This window comes from Aspergillus terreus, genomic scaffold (genome assembly GCF_000149615.1).
Source record: "Aspergillus terreus NIH2624 scaffold_4 genomic scaffold, whole genome shotgun sequence".
Taxonomy (NCBI): Eukaryota; Fungi; Ascomycota; class Eurotiomycetes; order Eurotiales; family Aspergillaceae; genus Aspergillus; species Aspergillus terreus.
The window spans coordinates 1,342,315-1,361,461 of NT_165927.1; the positions used below are offsets into that span (position 1 = coordinate 1,342,315).

Consider the following 19,147-nt stretch of genomic DNA (forward strand, 5'->3'; position numbering starts at 1 on the left):
TGCTCTAAGATTAGAGTCATAAACAAGCCTACAGATCATTCCTCAACTATTTAGGCTCTCTCTATAGCCTAAAGTTCACGATGGACCCCATGATTCGCGATGGCGGACACTTAAGTGCCCAACCGTCTCAATAGACGGCAGCTTCTGGCTATCTGCTACAAACTGGTGACCTTAACAATCTCCGTGCGTTGAACTGCTTTATGATAATATATTAGGGGGTGTGGGTTGTTCAGCTCGACAATAGAGATGACGATGTCAGACACTGGAGAAGCTGAAACTGACACAGATGGCGGAGAGCAAAGTAGATGACAACCTGAGCCCTAACCAAGCGATAGCGTATATTGGGCTGGGGAGCTATCTTCTGCTCCAGGTGTAGCCGGTCGATTACCATAGTATCTTTCCAGAGCGGTCCCTACAAGCTAATTTATGGGCTGATAAATCAACATCAGATGGGACATCAGGACGCAATATTGTCTGTTATAATTACTTGTGCACAAGAGTGCATGCTATAAACATATACTCTACTGCACGACCGTTATTATATAGTAAAGCACAATCACAGACAATGCTGCGAGGTTATACACCAAGGCAAGGATACATACACGTGATCCAAGGCACCGCCACAATCCCCGACCAGCCGCAAAAAGTCCAGAACCAGCTCCCGGGCCCAGGCCCTCCTGGACTGAAGGCAATCCCTTGCTCAAGGCCTGACGGTCTAGAACCCAGCAGGCTGTTTCGTATCGCAATACCTTATCCATGTTTATCTGATTCTTATTTTTCTCCGCACCCCCCTCTTGGGACGCTGATCGATCTGTTGGGACGAACCGCCCGATCAATCGCGGGCCGCAATCACCTGATGGTGTAACAATATGATGCGTTCAATCCACTTTGTCTCGATGGCTTCGCGCGTCGTCCATGGATGGTCCTTGTTCCGTGGAGTATGTTTGCCCTATCTAACCTGGGATTTGATGCGCATGTTAATAATATTATACGCATGTCAATACCTCCCATTACCCATGTGGTGTAGGTTCAAGGATACATGGGAACCGATGGAGTTGTGGAGTGTATTCGTAGGCTCGTCCATTCTTGAAAGTAATGTGTACAGAGTAGTAGATCAGAGTGAATGGGAATCACATGGACGACCAACCGACCATTCCCACCGTACAGAAACCCAACGCATTCCCAAATACCCCATCGCAGACGGATGCAAGATGATTCACCAAACAGCACAAAACGCCAGATGTAGTGCACACGCAAGGAGCCCGCCCAAACGATCCCGGTATCGTGCGGTATAAAAAGAAGGTTCATTAATTAAAGACAAGAAGATGAGAATGAAACTCGTCATGCCGATGTAGATGAGGTTACAACGGAGGCGGGTGGAGAGAGTACAGTAAGGATACCTGGCCCTACCCGGTCCGGGCGGCCTGGACCGGGTTGACCATCGGCTGCGCGTACACACGCGGCCGCTTCGCCATGTTGGGGTTCTCGGCGGCGCTGGACATTTCCGAGATCTGGCGCCGCATTTGCGGGCGCGCAGCGGCAGCCATTGCGACTGGGGCAGCCGTGGAGTACTGGACCCCATTTTGATCCACAGCATATGCAGCAACTGCCGCTGGCGTCGCCGGCACATACTGTGTGGGAACTTGCTGTAGATTGGGGGGAACGGCAGACATGCCCTGGAACTGGCCGGGAGACTGCCAGTTATTCATCGAATTAGCCGGCGATTGGCCAGGCGAGCTGTCTTCCTTGACCGACTGGGCTGCTGAGCTTTGAGCAGCCATGGTAACCGCCGTAGGTGGTTGCGACGCGTCTATGCTCTGTGAGCTGGTTTTCAGATGAACGAGGTGTTTCTCCAGCATGTCGAGTAGACTCTTGCGGGTAAACGGTTTGGGAAGCACATCATCCATTCCTGTATAGGGTCAGAATTGGCTCAATGACAGTGGATGTTGAAGCCCCATACCGTGTTGGAAGTAAAGTTGGATATCATCGCTTCGAATATTGGATGTCATGGCAATGATGGGAGTTCGGTCGAATTGGCGAATAAGATGACAGGCAGAGACACCATCCAGATTTGGCATAATAATGTCCATTAGAATAAGGTCATACTTGGAGCCATCTTGAATCTTGTTGACGGCCTCCAATCCATCGAACTGCAGACATGTTAGTCACAACACGAGATTTCAGCTGGCTAGGAGAACGTACCGCAGTATCAATAACACAAGAGAAAGAATAAAGGAATTTTCCACCAATTTGCCGACAGGTAGCGTCGTCCTCCACCAGCAAGATATGAGGGCTGCGCATCCATCCCGGGTCAACATTGGCGCTCTTTTTGCGGTTGTCCGGGAACTGACGACGAGTATCGTCCACCTCCTGCTTCGGTGGCATCGGATACGGCACATTGTTCACATGATCTGGGTACATCGGATCGATTCCGTTTGTTGCGCCCACCGGATACACCACCGGTTCGATCTCGCCATTCACCTTCGGATATACGAGGGCTGGATTCGGGGGAGCGCCCGCCGCGGTGGGCGGACGCACCATGCCATTTCGCGCAGCGGCGTCCATGGGTGCTGGGGTCGACACCACCGGCGCGGTCTTAGGGCCCTCCCCGAGGGTATCGAGGCTGGTCAAGTTGAACTGGATTTCGGCATTCATATCATTGAGAAGCTTGGACGCATGCTGTAAGGGAGACGACGGCTCATCATCCATGGAGGCGACTTGGGAAGGGCTAAGGGTTGAGCCCCCTTGACCCTGCGCTGGGAAAGGGGCGGTGGACTTGCTGTCGCGGCGCTGGCGGGCATCGACGGACAGAAGGTAGTTCATAACCTGATGGATGACGTTCTCGTGATTGAGGACTGTTTTCTGCACTCTCATGACCTCCTGCAGCATGATCTGGTGGTCGACGGTCATTTGAGCGAAACGGTCGTGCAGCTGTTGGATCTGTTGCTGTTGCGCCAGAACCTGCTGGTTCAACAGGTCAATCTGCTGCGTGGGGACGGAGTCGTCATTATTTTGGGCCTGCTTGCGCGGGGCGGGGGCCTTGCGACGAATGTTGTCGAGGGATTCCTTGCTGTTGGCGCGAAACTCGGGGTGTTTGAACTCCCATGCCTGAAATCCGGGTCAGAAGGTTCGGGGGGCGTTTGGGGGAGCTGGAAGCATGCTTACATTCTGACCGTATGGGGACTGTCCATTCTCTTCGTTGTTTTGTCTCACTTTGTGAAAATCATACTTGTTGAGCTGTCGCACAAAACTGGCGAAATTGCTGTGTTTGAAATGTTTGGGCAGGATAGTCTTGGTAAATTTCTCGCACTACAGGAGCTGTCAGTTGTGGTGGTTGCGCGGATCTGGGGGGCGTTCGGTTACCTCCAAGACGACGAAACTGTCCCCCTCGTCACCCCATCGTACGATCTCAGAGTACGACGGATCCTCCAACATTCTTCAGCCGTTGGTTAGTAAGGGTAAGGTTTTTATTTGGTGGGGAGCGATGCATTGTGCAGGCCATGCGAGAGGGGAGCAGGACGCGATCGACGGCGCGAGGGGTAAAAGACTCACTTGTAGAGCTTGCGCACCTGAGGTCATGCTGGTCAGCGGGGGTAGTGGCGAAAAGACCCAGAACAAAATGCTATCAAATAGAAGGGAAAATAACAATGAAGCAGTAGGGCAGATGATTCTTTGTCGGATGCATCGCCAAGTTGCATAGGAGGGGAGGACATACAAAATCGCTGGAGTTGCCCGAGGGGGCGGTGTTGGTTGTGGTCTGGCCACCGTCCATCGTGGGCTAGATGGGTCGCGACCGATCGAACAAGCAACCAGGTTGGAAGCCGCGGAGTTGGACAACGGAAGGAAGAAACGGGGAAAGAAGGAAAGGAGAGGACAGGATGGATGGGTTGAAACCCGTCGAAGGTCGGAACAACCCGTGAATGCACCGGAGACCTTTGACGATGAAAGGGAAATGGAAGAAATGAGCGAGGAGAGGAGAGGGAGAGAGAGCGAGGGAGGAAGAGAAAAAGAGGACGGTGAATTAATTACCCAGCGGTGGTGGTTTGCAGTTACAGAGGGAAAATTACCACACTAGTTCCGGCAGTGGAGCAGAGTCCTCCAATTTGAATCACATTATTTGCGAGCCACTAGCCACACCTTTTTTTTAATAAAATAAAAATATATTAAAATAATCGAGGAATAATGAATATTTTATTCTTCATGAATTATCAAATCCACGCTCTTCTCTAACTATTCAACATTCTAACTCAACAAGATAGACACTTACTCACGGCCTCAATCCGAAATACCTGTACATTTATCAGTCCATTGACCCCCGTCATCGGCAGCCTTGATGCACGTTGACCCAGATCGTCAAAAGACAGGATGGAGGGGAAGCCGCTCCATTGGAGACTACCGGGCCGTGATCATCGCATGGACAACGGGGACGCCTCGTGCGGATGACCCTGAATGGAATCGCGAAACCAAAAAATTATATAATATAACATAATCCACAATAGAGACTGTCCTATCAATCATGACATTCAGAGACTTGACGGTAATAGAAGAGAAACGACCAGTTATACTTGTAGACATCCAACCTAAAATTATCTCCAGGAGGGCTCTTATGAGGATGGGCAATGCTTAGGGTTGGATCCATCCCCCAGAGTCCCTCCCAACCCTCATACTCGTTTCGGTTATCACCGCAGATCCCAGTCTCCCATAACCGAGCACCAGCGCCATGATATCGGCCATTTCGCATCATTTTGCTTGTCTGTTCACCACCATGAGGTGAGACCCGGGGTCCCGGGGAGCTCGACGCCACATCCAGCCGATCGTGGTGTTTGATCATACCCGTTGAGAACCTATCCGGCGGTTACTTATATTAATTAATATTAATTGAATGAACTGTCCAGGATCCGACCAGGGTGGGATCCACCCCGGTCGAACCTGTCCATCGGACTGGATCAACCTTGTGTACGGTCCTCCTCCTGTCATGTAAGGCCATCGTCAACCAGCAGGAAGACGGGACTTTTGGCGGTTACGTCGTCAACGTCGCTGCGCACCAATTGCTACGTATGGCCGGGATCAGCATCGATCTGAGGACGAGGAGAGATGATGTCGTTGAGTTCTGAGGGCTCCGTAAAGCAGTGTTTGGTCGAGACGTCACTGACTCAGACAGACTGCAACAACACAATCAGCAGTTCTTTAATTACTCTTCTAACCACTGAATGAATTGAACAATCCACGGGAGAGACAATAAGGTTCCCCAATGAATGAGGGGGGGCAATGACGAAATAATCCTCCGGCCGTCGGCCAATCAGCCCGGCTCCACCAGGTACATCCGAAATAGGAAAGGTAAGGTACCTGGGAGGTCCGTCGTCGGTCAACAAAGCTGCAGCCAGGTACTCAGTACAACCATCTCTTCTCCATAAACCTCATCTTCCAATTCACCTCTTCTCACACAGGCTCTCTTTCCCAAAGTTTTCCTCGACATCTTCCACCATGTTCGCCGCTCGCCGTCTCACCACCGGTCTTCCCCGCGCCTTGTCGCAACGTGCCCTCTTCCACAACACCGCCCCCGCCTTCGTTCAGAAAGGCGACGCCATCCCCGATCTCGATGTGCTCGTCGAGAACTCCCCCGGTAACAAGGTCAACCTCGCCAAGGAGATCAAGGGCAAGGCCGTTATCATCGGTGTTCCTGCGGCCTTCAGTACGTCTCTCCGACTCGTCCACCACACCCGCGTCCTGGGGGATGATACTCCGGAAATGGAAGGGCAATCACTGATGCAATCTCAGGCCCCGCTTGCTCCAGCACCCACGTCCCCGGATATATCAGTCACCCTAAGCTGAAGGAAGCCGGTCAGGTCTTCGTGGTCGCCATCAACGACCCTTTTGTGTGAGTACCTTAGTACTTGCGAGTCGCTGTCGTTGCTATGAAGTGCGGGGACTGAACGTTCAACTAGGACCAAGGCGTGGGCCTCTTCCCTCGACCCCGAAGGCAAGAGCGGTGTAAGTATCCCATCTTCTCCAAGAATGGATAACGTCTTTCCACCCGCTTGCATGGTATGAGACTAATTGAATATGAAGATCCGCTTCTTGGGCGACCCTACCGGCAAGTTCTCCGAGGCTCTGGACGTGACTTTTGACAGCTCTGCAATCTTCGGAAACAACCGCAGCAAGCGGTATGCCCTTCTCGTTGAAAACGGCAAGGTCAAGGAGGCTTTTGTGGAGCCCGACAACACCGGTGTCAACGGTATGGAGCTACGCCGTACGAGGAGAATGAAACTAACGCAGATCCATAGTCTCCGCTGCCGAGAAGGTGTTGGCTTAAGCCTCATATAACGCACCTTCGTCAATAGTACGAAAAATGAATGTGCAAAATAATTCGTATAATTTATCCATCGAAGTTCCCACCAACATGACCCAGTTCACAGTTCATGATCAGCTGGGCAACAAAAACGTACAGATATTAGAAAACTCCAACGCCGGACTGCATGGTTCTAGTATATCAATTCCCAGGGATAGGTATCAAATCTCCCTTGCACAGCTTCTCTCGTATCCAACGACATGCGAAGCCCCGATCATATCCTCCACCGCAAACGCTGCTTAGGCGCTTCCCTGCTGCAGCGCCTGCCACTGCTCGGGCGTGTAGCACTTTGGCGTCCACGCGTGGATGGCCGCAATCTCCGCCTTCAAAGCCGAGTTCACGAGACGATGACGAGCAAGCATGGTCTTCTTGTCGAACTGGGGCGACACAATGATAGCCTGGAAGGCCTGCCCACAACCGCCTGCACCGGGCATTTCCGTTAGCATATCCAGTAACCTGAGGATATTCCCATGTAATTTCTCTTGCGGTCTTCTCCTTGGGAAGAAGCAATCATACCCGACAGATCCTCAATCTCGACATGCTCGGCCTGCAACTGATCGATGAGTTTGCTTTTCAGCAAATCAGCCGTGACGCCGGAAGTTGCATCCGCCATTGCTGCGTTTATAGCCGAGTAGGAACGTGCGGAGAGCGAAAACGTCGACTTCGGGTGAATGGGCGAGCGGAGGAGATATTGGCAGCTTCTGCGCAGGAGGGTGGAGGTGCGGGAGTACATCAAGGGTATGGCCGGTTCTGTTCCGTTCCGCGCAAAGAAGGTGACGAGGAGAGACTGAAGTAAACACGGGTCAATCGATCAGGCAGTAAACGTCCGAGGGGGCAGAAGTTGCGCTGCGATGCCGGATGACAATTTCAATGACGGAATTAATCATCTGCAGACGTCGGTATTTTACGGAGTGCGGGTATCCAATACCGCCTGGTGGGTTAGTCAGCTGTGGCTGGTGTGTGGCACAAGCTCGCTCTCTTCCAGTGTTCTTCTACTTCATCTGCTGCTTCAACTGCCTCTTCAAAACATATAACTATACTGCACCATTGAGGCTTCACTGTGTCCATCCTGATCGCTCTCCTTCTATGAATCCTATCTTTCGCTCCTCCTCCCGTCTGATCTCCACCATGTCGACATTCGCCCCTGCGTCATCCTCACCGTTCACTCGCGCTGTGGTGAGCTCCATGCGGAAGCTGTACGCTTCCCTCTACTCTCGTCATTGTCTTATTACGATGCAGTGGAGTGACAATGTTGTCAGAGATACAGCGCACTGACGCACCTCCAGTTACCCCGAGTCTCTCGCAGAAAAGAGCTTTGATAATACCGGTCGTACGCTCCCCATATCCCAACCTCCCAACGAAGCCCTACCCACTCACAGCTCACGCAGTCCTCCTCGAGGCACCCTTTAACCCCTCGCAAAAGCAGAACAACTCCGTCCTTCTTACCATTGACCTCACTAAAGCCGTCGCCGATGAGGCCATTGCCCGCAAAGACTCCGTCGTGGTCGCATATCGTACGCATCGCATAACCTCCCCGCCAACCTACCTACCATACTGACAATCCCAGACCCGATCATCTTCCGCGGCCTCAAATCGCTCACCCTCAATGACCCCCAGCAACAATCCCTCCTCCGTCTCGCACAGGAGGGTATCAGCGTCTACTCCCCGCACACAGCCGTGGACGCCACCCCCGGCGGCATGGCCGACTGGCTTTGCGACATCGTGACCGGCTCCATCCGCCCCCGCTCCATCTTCCCCCTCACCACGGCACCCAGCATCCAAAAGTCCTCATCCATCCAGAAATACTCCCAGCCGACATACCCGCAACCGGGGCCCATCGTCACCGCCGCCGCATCAGCCATTGTCCCCCACTCTCGCTCGACCATTCACCCGTCCCCGCAGCCCGTCCCGGAGGGTATGGAATCCGCCGGCATGGGCCGTCTCGTCACCTTCGACACGCCCCAGTCCCTCACCGCCGTGGTCGACCGCATCGCCGCCGGTGTCGGCTACCCGGCCGGCATTCCCATCGCCATGCCGCAGTCGTACAGCTCCGCCGATGACATGACCATCCGTACTGTCGGCGTTTGTCCCGGCTCCGGGTCGAGCGTGCTGCTCCGCCCGCCGCCCGGCGGTCAGATCCCCGATCTGTTGTTCACAGGTGAACTGAGCCACCACGAGGCGCTTGCGGCGATCGAGCTCGGCTCGGCGGTCGTCGCCTTGTCGCACTCCAACACCGAGCGTGGGTATCTGCGCGCGGTCATGCAGGAGAAGCTGACGGAGGCGCTGCGGCAGGAGTGGAATGAGGAGTTCGAGGTGGGCGTGAGTCAGCGCGATCGTGACCCGTACGGGATTATGATCCGACAGGCGTAGCTTGCGTCGGGGTGAATCTTTCGTGGAACATTGGTTGAATGCATGACGATGCTTACGCTCCGTATCAACTCTATATACATGCGAATGAAATAAAATGCATATATGGCGCCAACCCCATGTATACTGGTGTCCGACCTAGCTCAGCAACACCCGAATCTCCCCTGTAGTCCGAGGGAACAGTCTTCTCAGCCCCAGCCCCTTCTCCGCGTCCTCATCTTCATCTCCGTCCTCGTCCTTGTCCTTGTCGCTATCGCTGGCGCTGTCGTCTTCGACCGCCCGGTCCCGCGTAACATCCACCTTGGCCCGCGCCTCGTCGGCGCCGATGATCATGCCCTCGACGAACTCAAAGTCCCGACAGAACGCCTCGACCGCCTCCTCCGTGACGCTCTTGGCAAAGGACGCGTTCTGTACGCGCTTCAAGTTGTCCGTTGCGTCCATGAGCGCCGACGGCAGGAAGTCATCCAGCTGCTGGCTGGTGGCGACCAGCGCGTCGGGTTGGAAGGCCGGGAGGTTGGCGATGTCGGCAATGTCGGGTTGCGGCTGTTTCTGCTGTTGCCCGTCGTTTGCGGTGTCGGACGGGCCGTTGGTCGAGGATGGGGAGAACGGCTCCAGCGCCGCTAGGAGGACCTGTAGGCCGGAGGCGTCGAGGAGGTAGCGGTGCTGGATGGCGAGAAGGTCTACGCGGAGCGATGAGAGCGCTGTAGACAGCGGGGTGAGGTGCGTGGCGCTGGCGAACGGGTACGCGGCGATGGTCGATCTCGTCGTCAGGTGGATGTTGGTTAGGTAGATGGCGCGGGCGGTGGGATTGGGAAGCTCGTCCGCGGTGGATTTGGCCAGTTCAAGGAATGGGTCGAGTGCGGCGCGAAGCACAGGGGCGAATCGGTTGACGCTGTCGTTGTCGCCGTCGTCAGTGGAGACGTCGGCGCCGAACGAGGCTTCGTGGGTTTTCATCAATGCAGTGAGCACATCCAGGGCGTCCTGCAGGAACTCCGGGGCGGAAAGATCGTCTGACGGGATGAGTGCGGCGTGGTCGGCGGACAGCGTGTTGACCTGGTTGCGCATGAGGGTCTCGAAATGCCGGAGGGTGAACTTCTCCAGGGTCTCGAGCAGATCCGCGAGGTTGGACCGCGGCCCCAGGAGCTTCGAGAAGGTGCCGCGGTAGAAGGAGAGCAGGTTGGCGACCTTGTAGCAGGTGACCGGGTCATCATGGCCTTGGATGACTAGCTCGACGCGCTGTCGTAGAGAACGCGAGACGCCCGTAAGATCGCGGTTGACGAGGTCGCTCAGGGCCTTTTGTCCGTCGAAGGAGACAGTCTCATCCTCGTCGAGGCGAGACCAGGGTTCGCTATTCAGTCCGGCCTGGATACCCTTGGCAAGCTCCTCGCCGTCGGCGACAAAGAGAGATTCCAGGGCCTCACGTTCCGACACCGTCGTGGAATGTACCCAGGCAAGCATGTCGCCGATGTACCGCAGGGGGTCGTGGGCAGAGAACTCGATCGGTTTGACGTTGTCACCACCCGCACCGGTTACTGCATCAGTCAGGGCATAGTGGAATGCGTCGGACAGCACGTAGTCGCGAGCTTCGGCAAAGAAGTCCAGACAGCTGTGGAACAGGCTCGGCCGTTCCGCCAGCACGCGTAGAGCCCGACGTATGGAGCTGCTGATTCGTGGGTCCTCAAGGTTCAATGATCGGAACTCCTTCTGAATCCATTTGTACAGCTTCTGATAGGCGGAATTCAGATTCCTGGAGCTCTTTTCCATCAGCTCCAGCCCCAGCCGCTGGTTCTCTCCACCGAGTAGGACTTCGCAATCCCGGTGGACCTGTTTGACGCGGGAGAGTAGGTCGAAGAACCTCTCGTCAATGGGCTCTTCAGCCGATGTCAGAATGAGTAAGTCCTCCTCCGAGACGATAAAGTGTTTGGTAAAGGCATCAAGTAGCTGCTGTTTCGTCTCGGCCTCCCTTTTCTGGTTCATCAGCGAGGCCGCTTCCTCGAGCACAGGGGTGGTGTCCTGTTTCGCCAGGACAATATGTTTTTTCATCTCCTCGCATGTCTGGTTCAGACTGGATATCACGGTCCCGATTCGTTTTAGTTGCTAGCCGGGAAAGGAGTCAGTCTAAATGTCCATGAGTTGTAGATGGATTCGCTTCTCTTACCTCCGCAACCTTGCCAAAGTCTCGCACAATTTCGGCATTGGAATCGACCACCTCCTTCTGCACATCCAAGCGCAGCTGTCGTCTCACCTCCGCCGTGTTATGGATGCCCCTGAGGCTGAGTGTCTCTAGCGCATCGCGGATGTCCGAATCGGCGTACGAAGCCGAAAGCACACTTGTCAGCCGGTTCGACAAGGCATTGGATCGCTGTTGAGCGGGTGGTGACAGCGGGGAGGACGCGGGCGAAGACGATCGAGTCGAGACGTGGCTGGAGGCGGCGCCAGGAGGAAAATAGCTGGCCATGTTTGCGGCGTGGCAGAGAGGGACGAAGGTGAGGATGCCAACTCGCGGGAAGGCGGAGAAATACTTCGGCCTCCGAGCCGGCGTTGTTGTCGGTCCGCGCACTCCTCTACCATTCGCAAGTCAACTGTAACCACCACCAATTGTCGCGTACGTTATCGCAAACGGCCAATCCGTTAGTCAGGTCTGGGCGTTCTACATTTGCGTTACTACGCTCGGTTTTTATCAATGGACAGCCCCCTCGCGTCCCCCACCAAGGCCCGCCAGGCCGCCATCCAAGCCAAAGACTGGGCGTATGTGAATTCATGGCTCAGCCGTCAGTACGCTCCCAATCCGGTTCCACCATTTGAACGAAACGACGACACTCTGCGGACTCTTCTGGCTTTAGCCGCAGCGAACGACGCGGCCGACGAGGAGGCCGCAGTACTGCATCACGCGCGCCAACAAGCGGTTCAGGGGTTGAAGGCGCGACAGGGCGCCGAGGACCCTCAAAAGGAAGAACTCTTGAATGAGCTCGAGGTTTGCCTCGACGAGAATGGCCAGCGGAACCTCGACGATCTGGCGGAGACAACCGCCGTGTTGGGGGCGTTGACTGCAGAGCCAACAGACCTGGGGTCGTCTGTTATTGAGCTTACCAAAGAGGAATTCAGCGTCCAAGAACAGTTGTCAAAGGTGGAAGCGTTGCAAAATTACCTCCAGACGGAGCTCGACGCACTACGGAAACAGCTGGAGGATTTCAAATGCGATCCCGCATATGAGACACCAGCAGATCTGCCGGCGCTGACGGCGGAGTGGTCGAGGAGTACGAAATTGCTTACCGCGAAAGTCGGCGAGTATCATGACCGATTGACGTCGTTGGAACGAAACAAGGGACCTGGTCCTACGTTGAGCGAGTTGAAAACCCAGGAGAAGGAGGTGTTTAGGTTGGAAGAAACAGTGAAATCATTGGAGTCAAAGATCAAGTTGTTTCACGATCTTCCTAAAGACGTTCAGGGAGCTCGAACGAAATACAAAGAGCTAGAATGGGAGCTGGAGACGCTGAGACAACAGCGAGACTCTCTGTTTGAGTATCTGGTGGAGCGAGATTGAGATGAATGTCTTGATCAATTGGAGTATAGATACAGGGGTTTAACAGAGTACATGTCATAAACAGAAAACATTATTGAGGAAATATCGTCGTGAATCATAGTCAATCTTGTTCACGGTGTACTAGCAGCAGACCTCTGCTCTAGTGGTCACCGAGACCGACGGCGTTCTTGATCTTGTCCATACTGCGGAGGGGTTAGTCTCTTTGTATGTTGTTCAGACGGCAAATGGGAATACTAACGTAGACTCAGCGGCGCCTCCATGTGCCTTGTTGTCGTGAGTACGCTGGGTCTTGTCCCACGCCTCCTGGGGAGCGGACTTGCTGTCGTCGGACTGGGCGCCACGGGCGAAGCGGTCGGTGGTATCAGTGAAGCTCTCCTTGACCTTGTCCTGAGTCGACTTGGCGGAGTCAGGAGTGAGCTCCTCCTTAGCCTCTGTATACAATGTGAGTAGGAATTCTGATGAGGAGTGGCGCGAACATACTGGTGGTGAAGTCCTTGCGGCCGGCGTCAGACATGATGAGTTAGATTGTAAGAAAGTTGTAGATGTTGATGTTGTGGATGTATAGTTTAGACGATGGTGATGCGGCTGTTGTTTCCAGTCGAGAGGGCAGAATCTAGACCCTTTTTATATCCCTTGAGCACCAGCGCAAGCCTCAATGACGTGGACAACCAAGACCCCGGGAGCACAGCTACGCCATACATGACGACGATGCTATGACGAGAGATCTGCGATGACGTTGAGCCTTCGATCCGCAGAAAGAGTGGCAAGTGAGCCCGATGATGTCCTAAAGTTGACGTTGAGTCCATGGAAACTAGATGGCGATTCCCAATCAGGAAGGTAAGGATCATGACGTCGAGATGACCCCATACTAGCCCAATATGGATTAGCGGTCGATGACATATGCATGCCTTTCGGATCATCTTTGCTCCGAACGATCTTCCGTTGTGTCTGTATCATCAGGCGGTGTAGAGAGGCAGAACGCACACCGCCGCCTCGAGTCACTCTGTATTGCCTCATGCCTGGCGCCATCACCCACAACAGTCTTCTATTACTGGCTTGATGCGTTGTCGGTCTCTGATCTGGTCTCTATGACCAACATGCTCAACATCTTCAGATAGTCCTTTTATTTTCTCTCGTTCTATCACTATTACGACCGCGATTTCTAGTGACTGCTTTATATCCCCTCCGCCACATCTATCTCCAACTCTGTATTCTCCATTCATGTCCTTCCTATAGACCATCCTTCAATGCCATCATCGACCTCGACATCTTCAGACTGGGATTTCACTGCGGTGATCAATCTTCTACACTCACCGACCTTGGGAAAAGACCAGTCTCTTCATGGTCGCCGCCGCGACTCAAACCAAGGATCGTCTGCCTCCGTTGAACCGGTCAGGGATGTTACTACTACTTCAACTCCCCCAAAGTCCAGTTCAAAATGTGAACAGAAAATCGACCATGCCGGCTCTCCAAAGCTGGGGGATTTTGGGTCTTTATGGGGAGTTCTAGACAACAACAGCCTGCCTGAACGGCAGAGTCGACACACGCAGGAAACCGCTGTTGATCAACCCTCTGCACGATCTAAACCCATCAAGATATTGAAACGACCGGTCCAGGAAAGCCGAACCGACAGTTCACAAAGGCCTTCACCCCCAGCTGCGTCTTTCACAATCACCCAGGATACTACCGTCCGATCGACGAAAGTTGCACCACACCCCACTGATAGCACCATACACGAATCTGCCACGTCAGACAGCAGCACCGAAGCTGAATCCGACAGCAATGACAGTACTTTCGATCCGTCTTTTTCTCGGAACTCGGGCGTTTTCACGTTTGTCCCCCCGCAGGTCGGCATCGCAACTTCGAGAAACGACACGGAAACTCCACCAACCTCGTACGATGAGCTCGCAGAGAGCTCTTTTCCTCCTCCTGTGACTGCCACGCCTCTTCCCGACAGGGGATCTCTTTATTCCAGTCCGACCATCTACAAATCCAGCACCGATCGGCGTGTCGGTCTTCTCACCAAACTTCTCCATCAATTCCCTGATTACGCAGATCTTGTTGCCCAGGTCGGACGACCTGTCGGTAGCCAAAATGGCGGATCGAAGAAGAAATCCGCTGCTTCACGCCCTATCCACGTCTTTGTGGATATCTCCAATGTAAGTGTACCAACACCCAACAGACGCGCAGCGACTAACCCCTCTAGATCATGGTTGGACTTCACAACTGCTATAAATCAGCACGGAACATTCCCGCCGAAACCCGAACCCGTCGCCTGCCTCTCTCTTTCCAGAATTTCTCTCTGATCTTGGAGCGAGGTCGGCCGGCCGCCAAGCGCGTGCTGGTCGGATCAGATCGGTTTGCGGCGATCAAGGAAGGCGAGCAGCTCGGCTACGAAACGAACATCCTCGACCGTGTGCAGAAGGTGAAAACTCCTTCTCGTCGCGCGGTACGAGCGCAACGGGCCACGCGGGTCCGCACTACTCAGGATACAGGCAGCAGTTCAGAAACGAACGATGCCCCCGCGGAGCGATGGGTCGAGCAGGGCGTGGACGAAATTCTACACCTGAAGATCCTGGAGAGCCTGTTGGATACGGCAGAACCGGCGACGATCGTGCTGGCCTCGGGGGACGCGGCGGAAGCCGAGTTCTCGGGCGGGTTCATGCGGATGGTGGAACGGGCGCTGCAGCGACGGTGGACGGTCGAGCTGGTGAGCTTTTCTCAGGGCACCAGCTATGCGTATCGGCGGAAGGCGTTTCGAGAGAAATGGGGGGCGCAGTTCCGGTTGATCTTGCTGGATGATTATATGGAAGAATTATTAGACCTGTAGCTAGACGTATACACAGCTTACTAAGGCGCCTAAGGTACCTGAGCAACCCACCAATCAAACCATGCGGGGCAAAACGTCATATCAACAGTCGCTCGCGGATCTTTTCTCCCTCCCTCATCGTCTTCCTCTTGTCACCCCACCACAAACAATACAAGAAACATACAAAAAGAAACGCTATGAGCTCCCACCTCACCCCCCAAGCCTTCTACGGCGGCGCCATCAAAGGCATAATCCCCCAAGGCTGGATCGACGGAAGGTCCGTCCACCCCACCGAAGTACCCAAGCAGACCAGCCCACTAACACAACCCGAAGCTCCCTCCGCGAAGTCCCCGACCACCAAGAACTCTTCCTTTCGCCAACGACGCTATCCAGCCAAATCATCGAGATCAACCAGCGCGTCACGCCGAGCGAGACCGCCTCGCTCCTGGCCCGGCTGCACCCCTCCACCCCCACCGCGACGGCCGACAGCGCCACGCTCGACAAAGCCGCCGCGCTGTACCACGTGCACGACCTGTGCGACGAAAACGACACGCTGACGGAGGTGGTGGCGCCACAGCGCGTGGCGCTGGGCCGTGTGCCCGCGGCGACCGCGTACCGCGGGGTGGTGACGATGACGACGCCGAAGCGGGCGCGACACCAGCGCGGCGGGTCGGTGGGCGGCGCGCCGGCCGGGTCGAGTGCGGAGGGGGCGTTGACGACGCGCACGAGCTGCCATTATTTGCTTGTGCGGTTGGAGGCGCAGGAGACGGATCTGTTGGTGTTTGTTAATGTGCCGCAGGAGGAGTTTGAGGCGAGTGGGGATCCCAGGGCGTTGGCTGCTGAGGAGGAGTTGGCGGAGGAGGCTATTGCGGGGTTGGTGGAGGGGTTGGAGGTGGTGGATTGGGGGTTGTTTGTTTGAGTTCTTTGGTTCTTGGTGTTTGGACTGGGTTGGGTAGGATTCATGGGTTTACGGGTTATATGGATGATGACGATGATGATGGAATGGATACCCGCTGGTATCATCATGTATATAGATAGAATTAGATAGCTCTAGATAGCTTTAGTAATAGTCAACGAACAATCAATTATCGTCTCTATCTACATCAGCAGACGATATATGTACAGCAATCTCGTATCTCCATTAGCCAAATGTGCAGTATATCGCTAATACCAAACCAAACTCCAGCAAGTAATCAAGTCTCTCATCTCTCATCCCAAAGAAACAGCCCCCAGCACCTCGACCACATCATCCACAGCAGGCTGCGGCTGCGGCGACTGCTTCTTCCTGGGCGACACATTTCGTGGCTTCGGCTTGATCTGCTGCAACAGACCCTGGCACTTGCCGCAGCGCGCCCGGCTCGTATCGATGCTCTTCGAGTGTCGTCCGTAGTTCTGGCCGCAGTCCACGCAGCACCACACATACTTGTAGTCGATCTTGTAGCTGTGCTTGGTGGTGACCTCGACCCGTCCGCTGTAAACTGGATGGCTCTTTAGGGCTTCCTTGCACTTGTAGCCCCAGAGCTTGAAGCTAGCTCCGTGCGGGTTGTTGTGGATGTTGGAGATCATAAAGTTCGCCAGGTGGCAGTACTCGTGGGCGAGGGTGTTGAGCAAGCGGTCCTCGCTGTCAATAATCCGCTCGGCCAGCTCGATCGTGGCATGGTGCCTGGACGTGCTGGGGGTATCTTCGGCCTTGGCCTGCTTTTCGCGCTTCCAGCTAGCCCGTCCAGCCGTGGTCTGAAGGGTCTTGCTCCATGTGATCTGGACACCGCCCGTTTCCTCTGCGAGCTGCTGGATCCTGCCACCCGTGACCGCGTCGTCCAGGGTCTTGAAGAAGTCCTCTGCAAGGGCTGCCTTCTTGCCGTCAAACGACTTACGCCGGGCCATCATGGCCTTGCGCTGCTCGGCCTCGGCCTTCTTCAACGCCGTCTTGCTGGGGCCCTTGGGCCCCTTCTTGGTCACCTGATGGCGAGGCATGAGGTCTCTATCAGCTTCCTTGTCGTCAGAATCCTCTGCAAAGTCCTTCAAGAACTGGTCGAGTTTGTGGGGAGAATGCTGATCAATCCACTCCGTGGTAGCCTCCTGGCTCCAGAAGGCGTCCACGCTTTCGCGGTATGGTGTTGGAGGGATGTGAATTTTGGGTCTGGTGGGGGAGCGGAGTTTGTTGCCAGAGGGACTGGACGGTGGTGTCTCCAGAGTCGGCTCTTGTGGTTCTGTGGAGAGGGCGTTGAACTTGGTGATTGCACTGGATATTGTCAGTGTATCAGTACATATAGGTGAATGCCGTAGCGCATTGACTTACTCAAACAGGTCCTGCTGGAGCTGTGAAGAGGGGTCGTCGCTGTCAATGTGGACATCTAGCCTCTGGTTGTCCGTCTTTTCCGGAATAATGTCTCTGTCCTGCGTGTCCTGCTTTTCCGGCATGTTGTTCCTGTTCTGAAAGAATCGTCTGGGTTTCTCCGGAGACAGCTTGACGATCTCTGCCGGCAAAGACGGCTCCAGAATGAAGGTGCCCTTTTGTGATGAACTCTGTAACGCCTTCTTTAACTCCTCCTCTGGGCTTGGTCGTCTTCCCTTTATCAGTCGCTTCTTGGGTTTAGGTGGAGGCAGGTTCTTTATGGTGACATCTTCGTCTTCTGCCCGCTCGTCGCCAGATGTCTCACAGTCAGGATCCTCATTGTCGCTGACAATGAAGTCGTCCATAGAATCAAAGCCATTGTCCTCACTCTCCCCGTCGTCCAGGTGGATCTCCGGCTGCCGGTAGTTGAGGAACAAGCTGCGGCGGTCCTCGTTCGCATTTCCCGCAGGATCCTGACGCATAGTCCGTCTGGTAGGCGACCGACGCGAGGAAGCGTCCGACGGATTCCGACTGATAGAAGAGTGATATTCATCGTCATCCTGCTGGTGCTCTGTGGGGTCGTTTTCCTTGCTGTAGTCGTACGTCTCGGACTTGCGCGCCTGTCTTCCCCGCGACTGCTGCTGCAACGGCGCGAGCAGCATGGAGTTGACAGGCGCCAGCTTGAGCGCGCTCTTCTCGGCGGCCGCACGGGATGACGTTCCGGTGTGCTTTCTAGTCTTCTTCTGCTGTTCGCGATCACTGGCCCCGTCACTGTCGGAGAAAATGTCGAAGATCCCGCCGGCGGGCTTCTTCCCCGTGCGCTGCGAGCGGCTCTTCACCTGCGAGAGCATGTCGGTCGTCCGGGGCGCTCGGCTGGTGGACCGGGAGGCGTTGTCGTCTTCGGGGGATGAGCCAGGCGAGGCATCGCGGAATCGCCGTTGCAGTGGCGTCTTCAGGCCGATCTTGCGGTAGTTCTTGGGCTTCTTCTGGGCGGTGTCGCCCTTGACGGGGCTGGCGAGGTTGAGACGGGCCATGTGGCCTGGAGCTGTGATTTTTTGTGTCGCTGCACGAGGACGTATGTAGGTGGGTGCAAGAGATCGATAGTGCTGCGGGCAGGAGATTTATATGTTGTTGGGGTGGGTAGAGCTTGTGGTGTGGATGATGCTGGTTCGGGAGCGATGTTGACACGGCGGATCGTCGGGGTGAAAGGTGGTTGGCACGGCAACGGCCGTCAGCTACTTTGCTCGGGTATACTGTACAGAGTATCAGAGCAATCATCTCTCTTCAACTGTATATTTGTAATGGCATGGTGTACTTGAGCTCTTTTCTAGACCTTGACCTCAATGGAGTCCAGAAAGAGCGTCTCTGGCTGTCCCACCTAATGCTCGTTACACATAGTTGATAATGGTCATGTAGTATCGATATCCTGCACGTTACGCAGCTAGAAAAAGTGCAAATGCTGGGCACGAGAGGAGGCATTAAGAGATATAATAACATAGACTTTGGGGAAGCTATGGTAATGTAACTATGGAAGTGAGTAACTATGGATGGTTTTACTCTGGCATAGTAGTATGCACCTGATATTCTCGTTTGCATCAAGACCCTAGTAAAAGGTATTATAAGCATACATCCTAGGCCCTCCATCACCCGGATACAGTCTTCTAGTTCACTTTACTCTCCAGTCAGATACCTCCAAAGGCAAAAGTCTCCGGGAAGCTCGCGATCGTGACAATGAAAGGCCGT

At 54.6% G+C, this 19,147-nt stretch overlaps 7 protein-coding genes across 7 annotated transcripts; 2 read left to right on the forward strand and 5 right to left on the reverse strand.

The window, feature by feature from the left end:
- Positions 1 to 1,406: 1,406 nt before the first annotated feature.
- skn7 (putative stress response transcription factor SrrA/Skn7) lies at positions 1,407 to 3,579 on the reverse strand (the record flags this gene model as incomplete). The annotated part of the gene is made up of 5 exons (XM_001212446.1): positions 1,407 to 1,909; positions 1,961 to 2,150; positions 2,203 to 3,108; positions 3,166 to 3,309; positions 3,553 to 3,579. 5 exons carry the CDS (start codon positions 3,577 to 3,579, stop codon positions 1,407 to 1,409), a joined length of 1,770 nt encoding a protein of 589 aa, XP_001212446.1.
- A 1,905-nt stretch (positions 3,580 to 5,484) lies between these two features.
- Positions 5,485 to 6,313, forward strand: ATEG_03269 (peroxiredoxin family protein; the record flags this gene model as incomplete). The annotated part of the gene is made up of 5 exons (XM_001212447.1): positions 5,485 to 5,692; positions 5,779 to 5,878; positions 5,946 to 5,991; positions 6,070 to 6,250; positions 6,285 to 6,313. 5 exons carry the CDS (start codon positions 5,485 to 5,487, stop codon positions 6,311 to 6,313), a joined length of 564 nt encoding a protein of 187 aa, XP_001212447.1.
- Positions 6,314 to 6,588: 275 nt separating this feature from the next.
- On the reverse strand, positions 6,589 to 6,962 carry ATEG_03270 (BolA family protein; the record flags this gene model as incomplete). Its single annotated transcript, XM_001212448.1, has 2 exons — positions 6,589 to 6,770; positions 6,866 to 6,962. The coding sequence occupies 2 exons, from the start codon at positions 6,960 to 6,962 to the stop codon at positions 6,589 to 6,591; spliced, it is 279 nt and encodes a 92-aa protein (XP_001212448.1).
- A 1,892-nt stretch (positions 6,963 to 8,854) lies between these two features.
- Positions 8,855 to 11,174, reverse strand: cog6 (Golgi transport complex subunit COG6; the record flags this gene model as incomplete). Its single annotated transcript, XM_001212449.1, has 2 exons — positions 8,855 to 10,813; positions 10,875 to 11,174. The coding sequence occupies 2 exons, from the start codon at positions 11,172 to 11,174 to the stop codon at positions 8,855 to 8,857; spliced, it is 2,259 nt and encodes a 752-aa protein (XP_001212449.1).
- A 1,225-nt stretch (positions 11,175 to 12,399) lies between these two features.
- ATEG_03272 (heat shock 9/12 family protein) lies at positions 12,400 to 12,774 on the reverse strand (the record flags this gene model as incomplete). The annotated part of the gene is made up of 3 exons (XM_001212450.1): positions 12,400 to 12,442; positions 12,499 to 12,691; positions 12,741 to 12,774. The coding sequence occupies 3 exons, from the start codon at positions 12,772 to 12,774 to the stop codon at positions 12,400 to 12,402; spliced, it is 270 nt and encodes an 89-aa protein (XP_001212450.1).
- A 733-nt stretch (positions 12,775 to 13,507) lies between these two features.
- Positions 13,508 to 15,090, forward strand: ATEG_03273 (NYN domain-containing protein; the record flags this gene model as incomplete). Its single annotated transcript, XM_001212451.1, has 2 exons — positions 13,508 to 14,419; positions 14,467 to 15,090. 2 exons carry the CDS (start codon positions 13,508 to 13,510, stop codon positions 15,088 to 15,090), a joined length of 1,536 nt encoding a protein of 511 aa, XP_001212451.1.
- A 1,188-nt stretch (positions 15,091 to 16,278) lies between these two features.
- ATEG_03274 (SprT family zinc-dependent metalloprotease) lies at positions 16,279 to 18,438 on the reverse strand (the record flags this gene model as incomplete). Its single annotated transcript, XM_001212452.1, has 2 exons — positions 16,279 to 17,311; positions 17,369 to 18,438. 2 exons carry the CDS (start codon positions 18,436 to 18,438, stop codon positions 16,279 to 16,281), a joined length of 2,103 nt encoding a protein of 700 aa, XP_001212452.1.
- Positions 18,439 to 19,147: the final 709 nt, after the last annotated feature.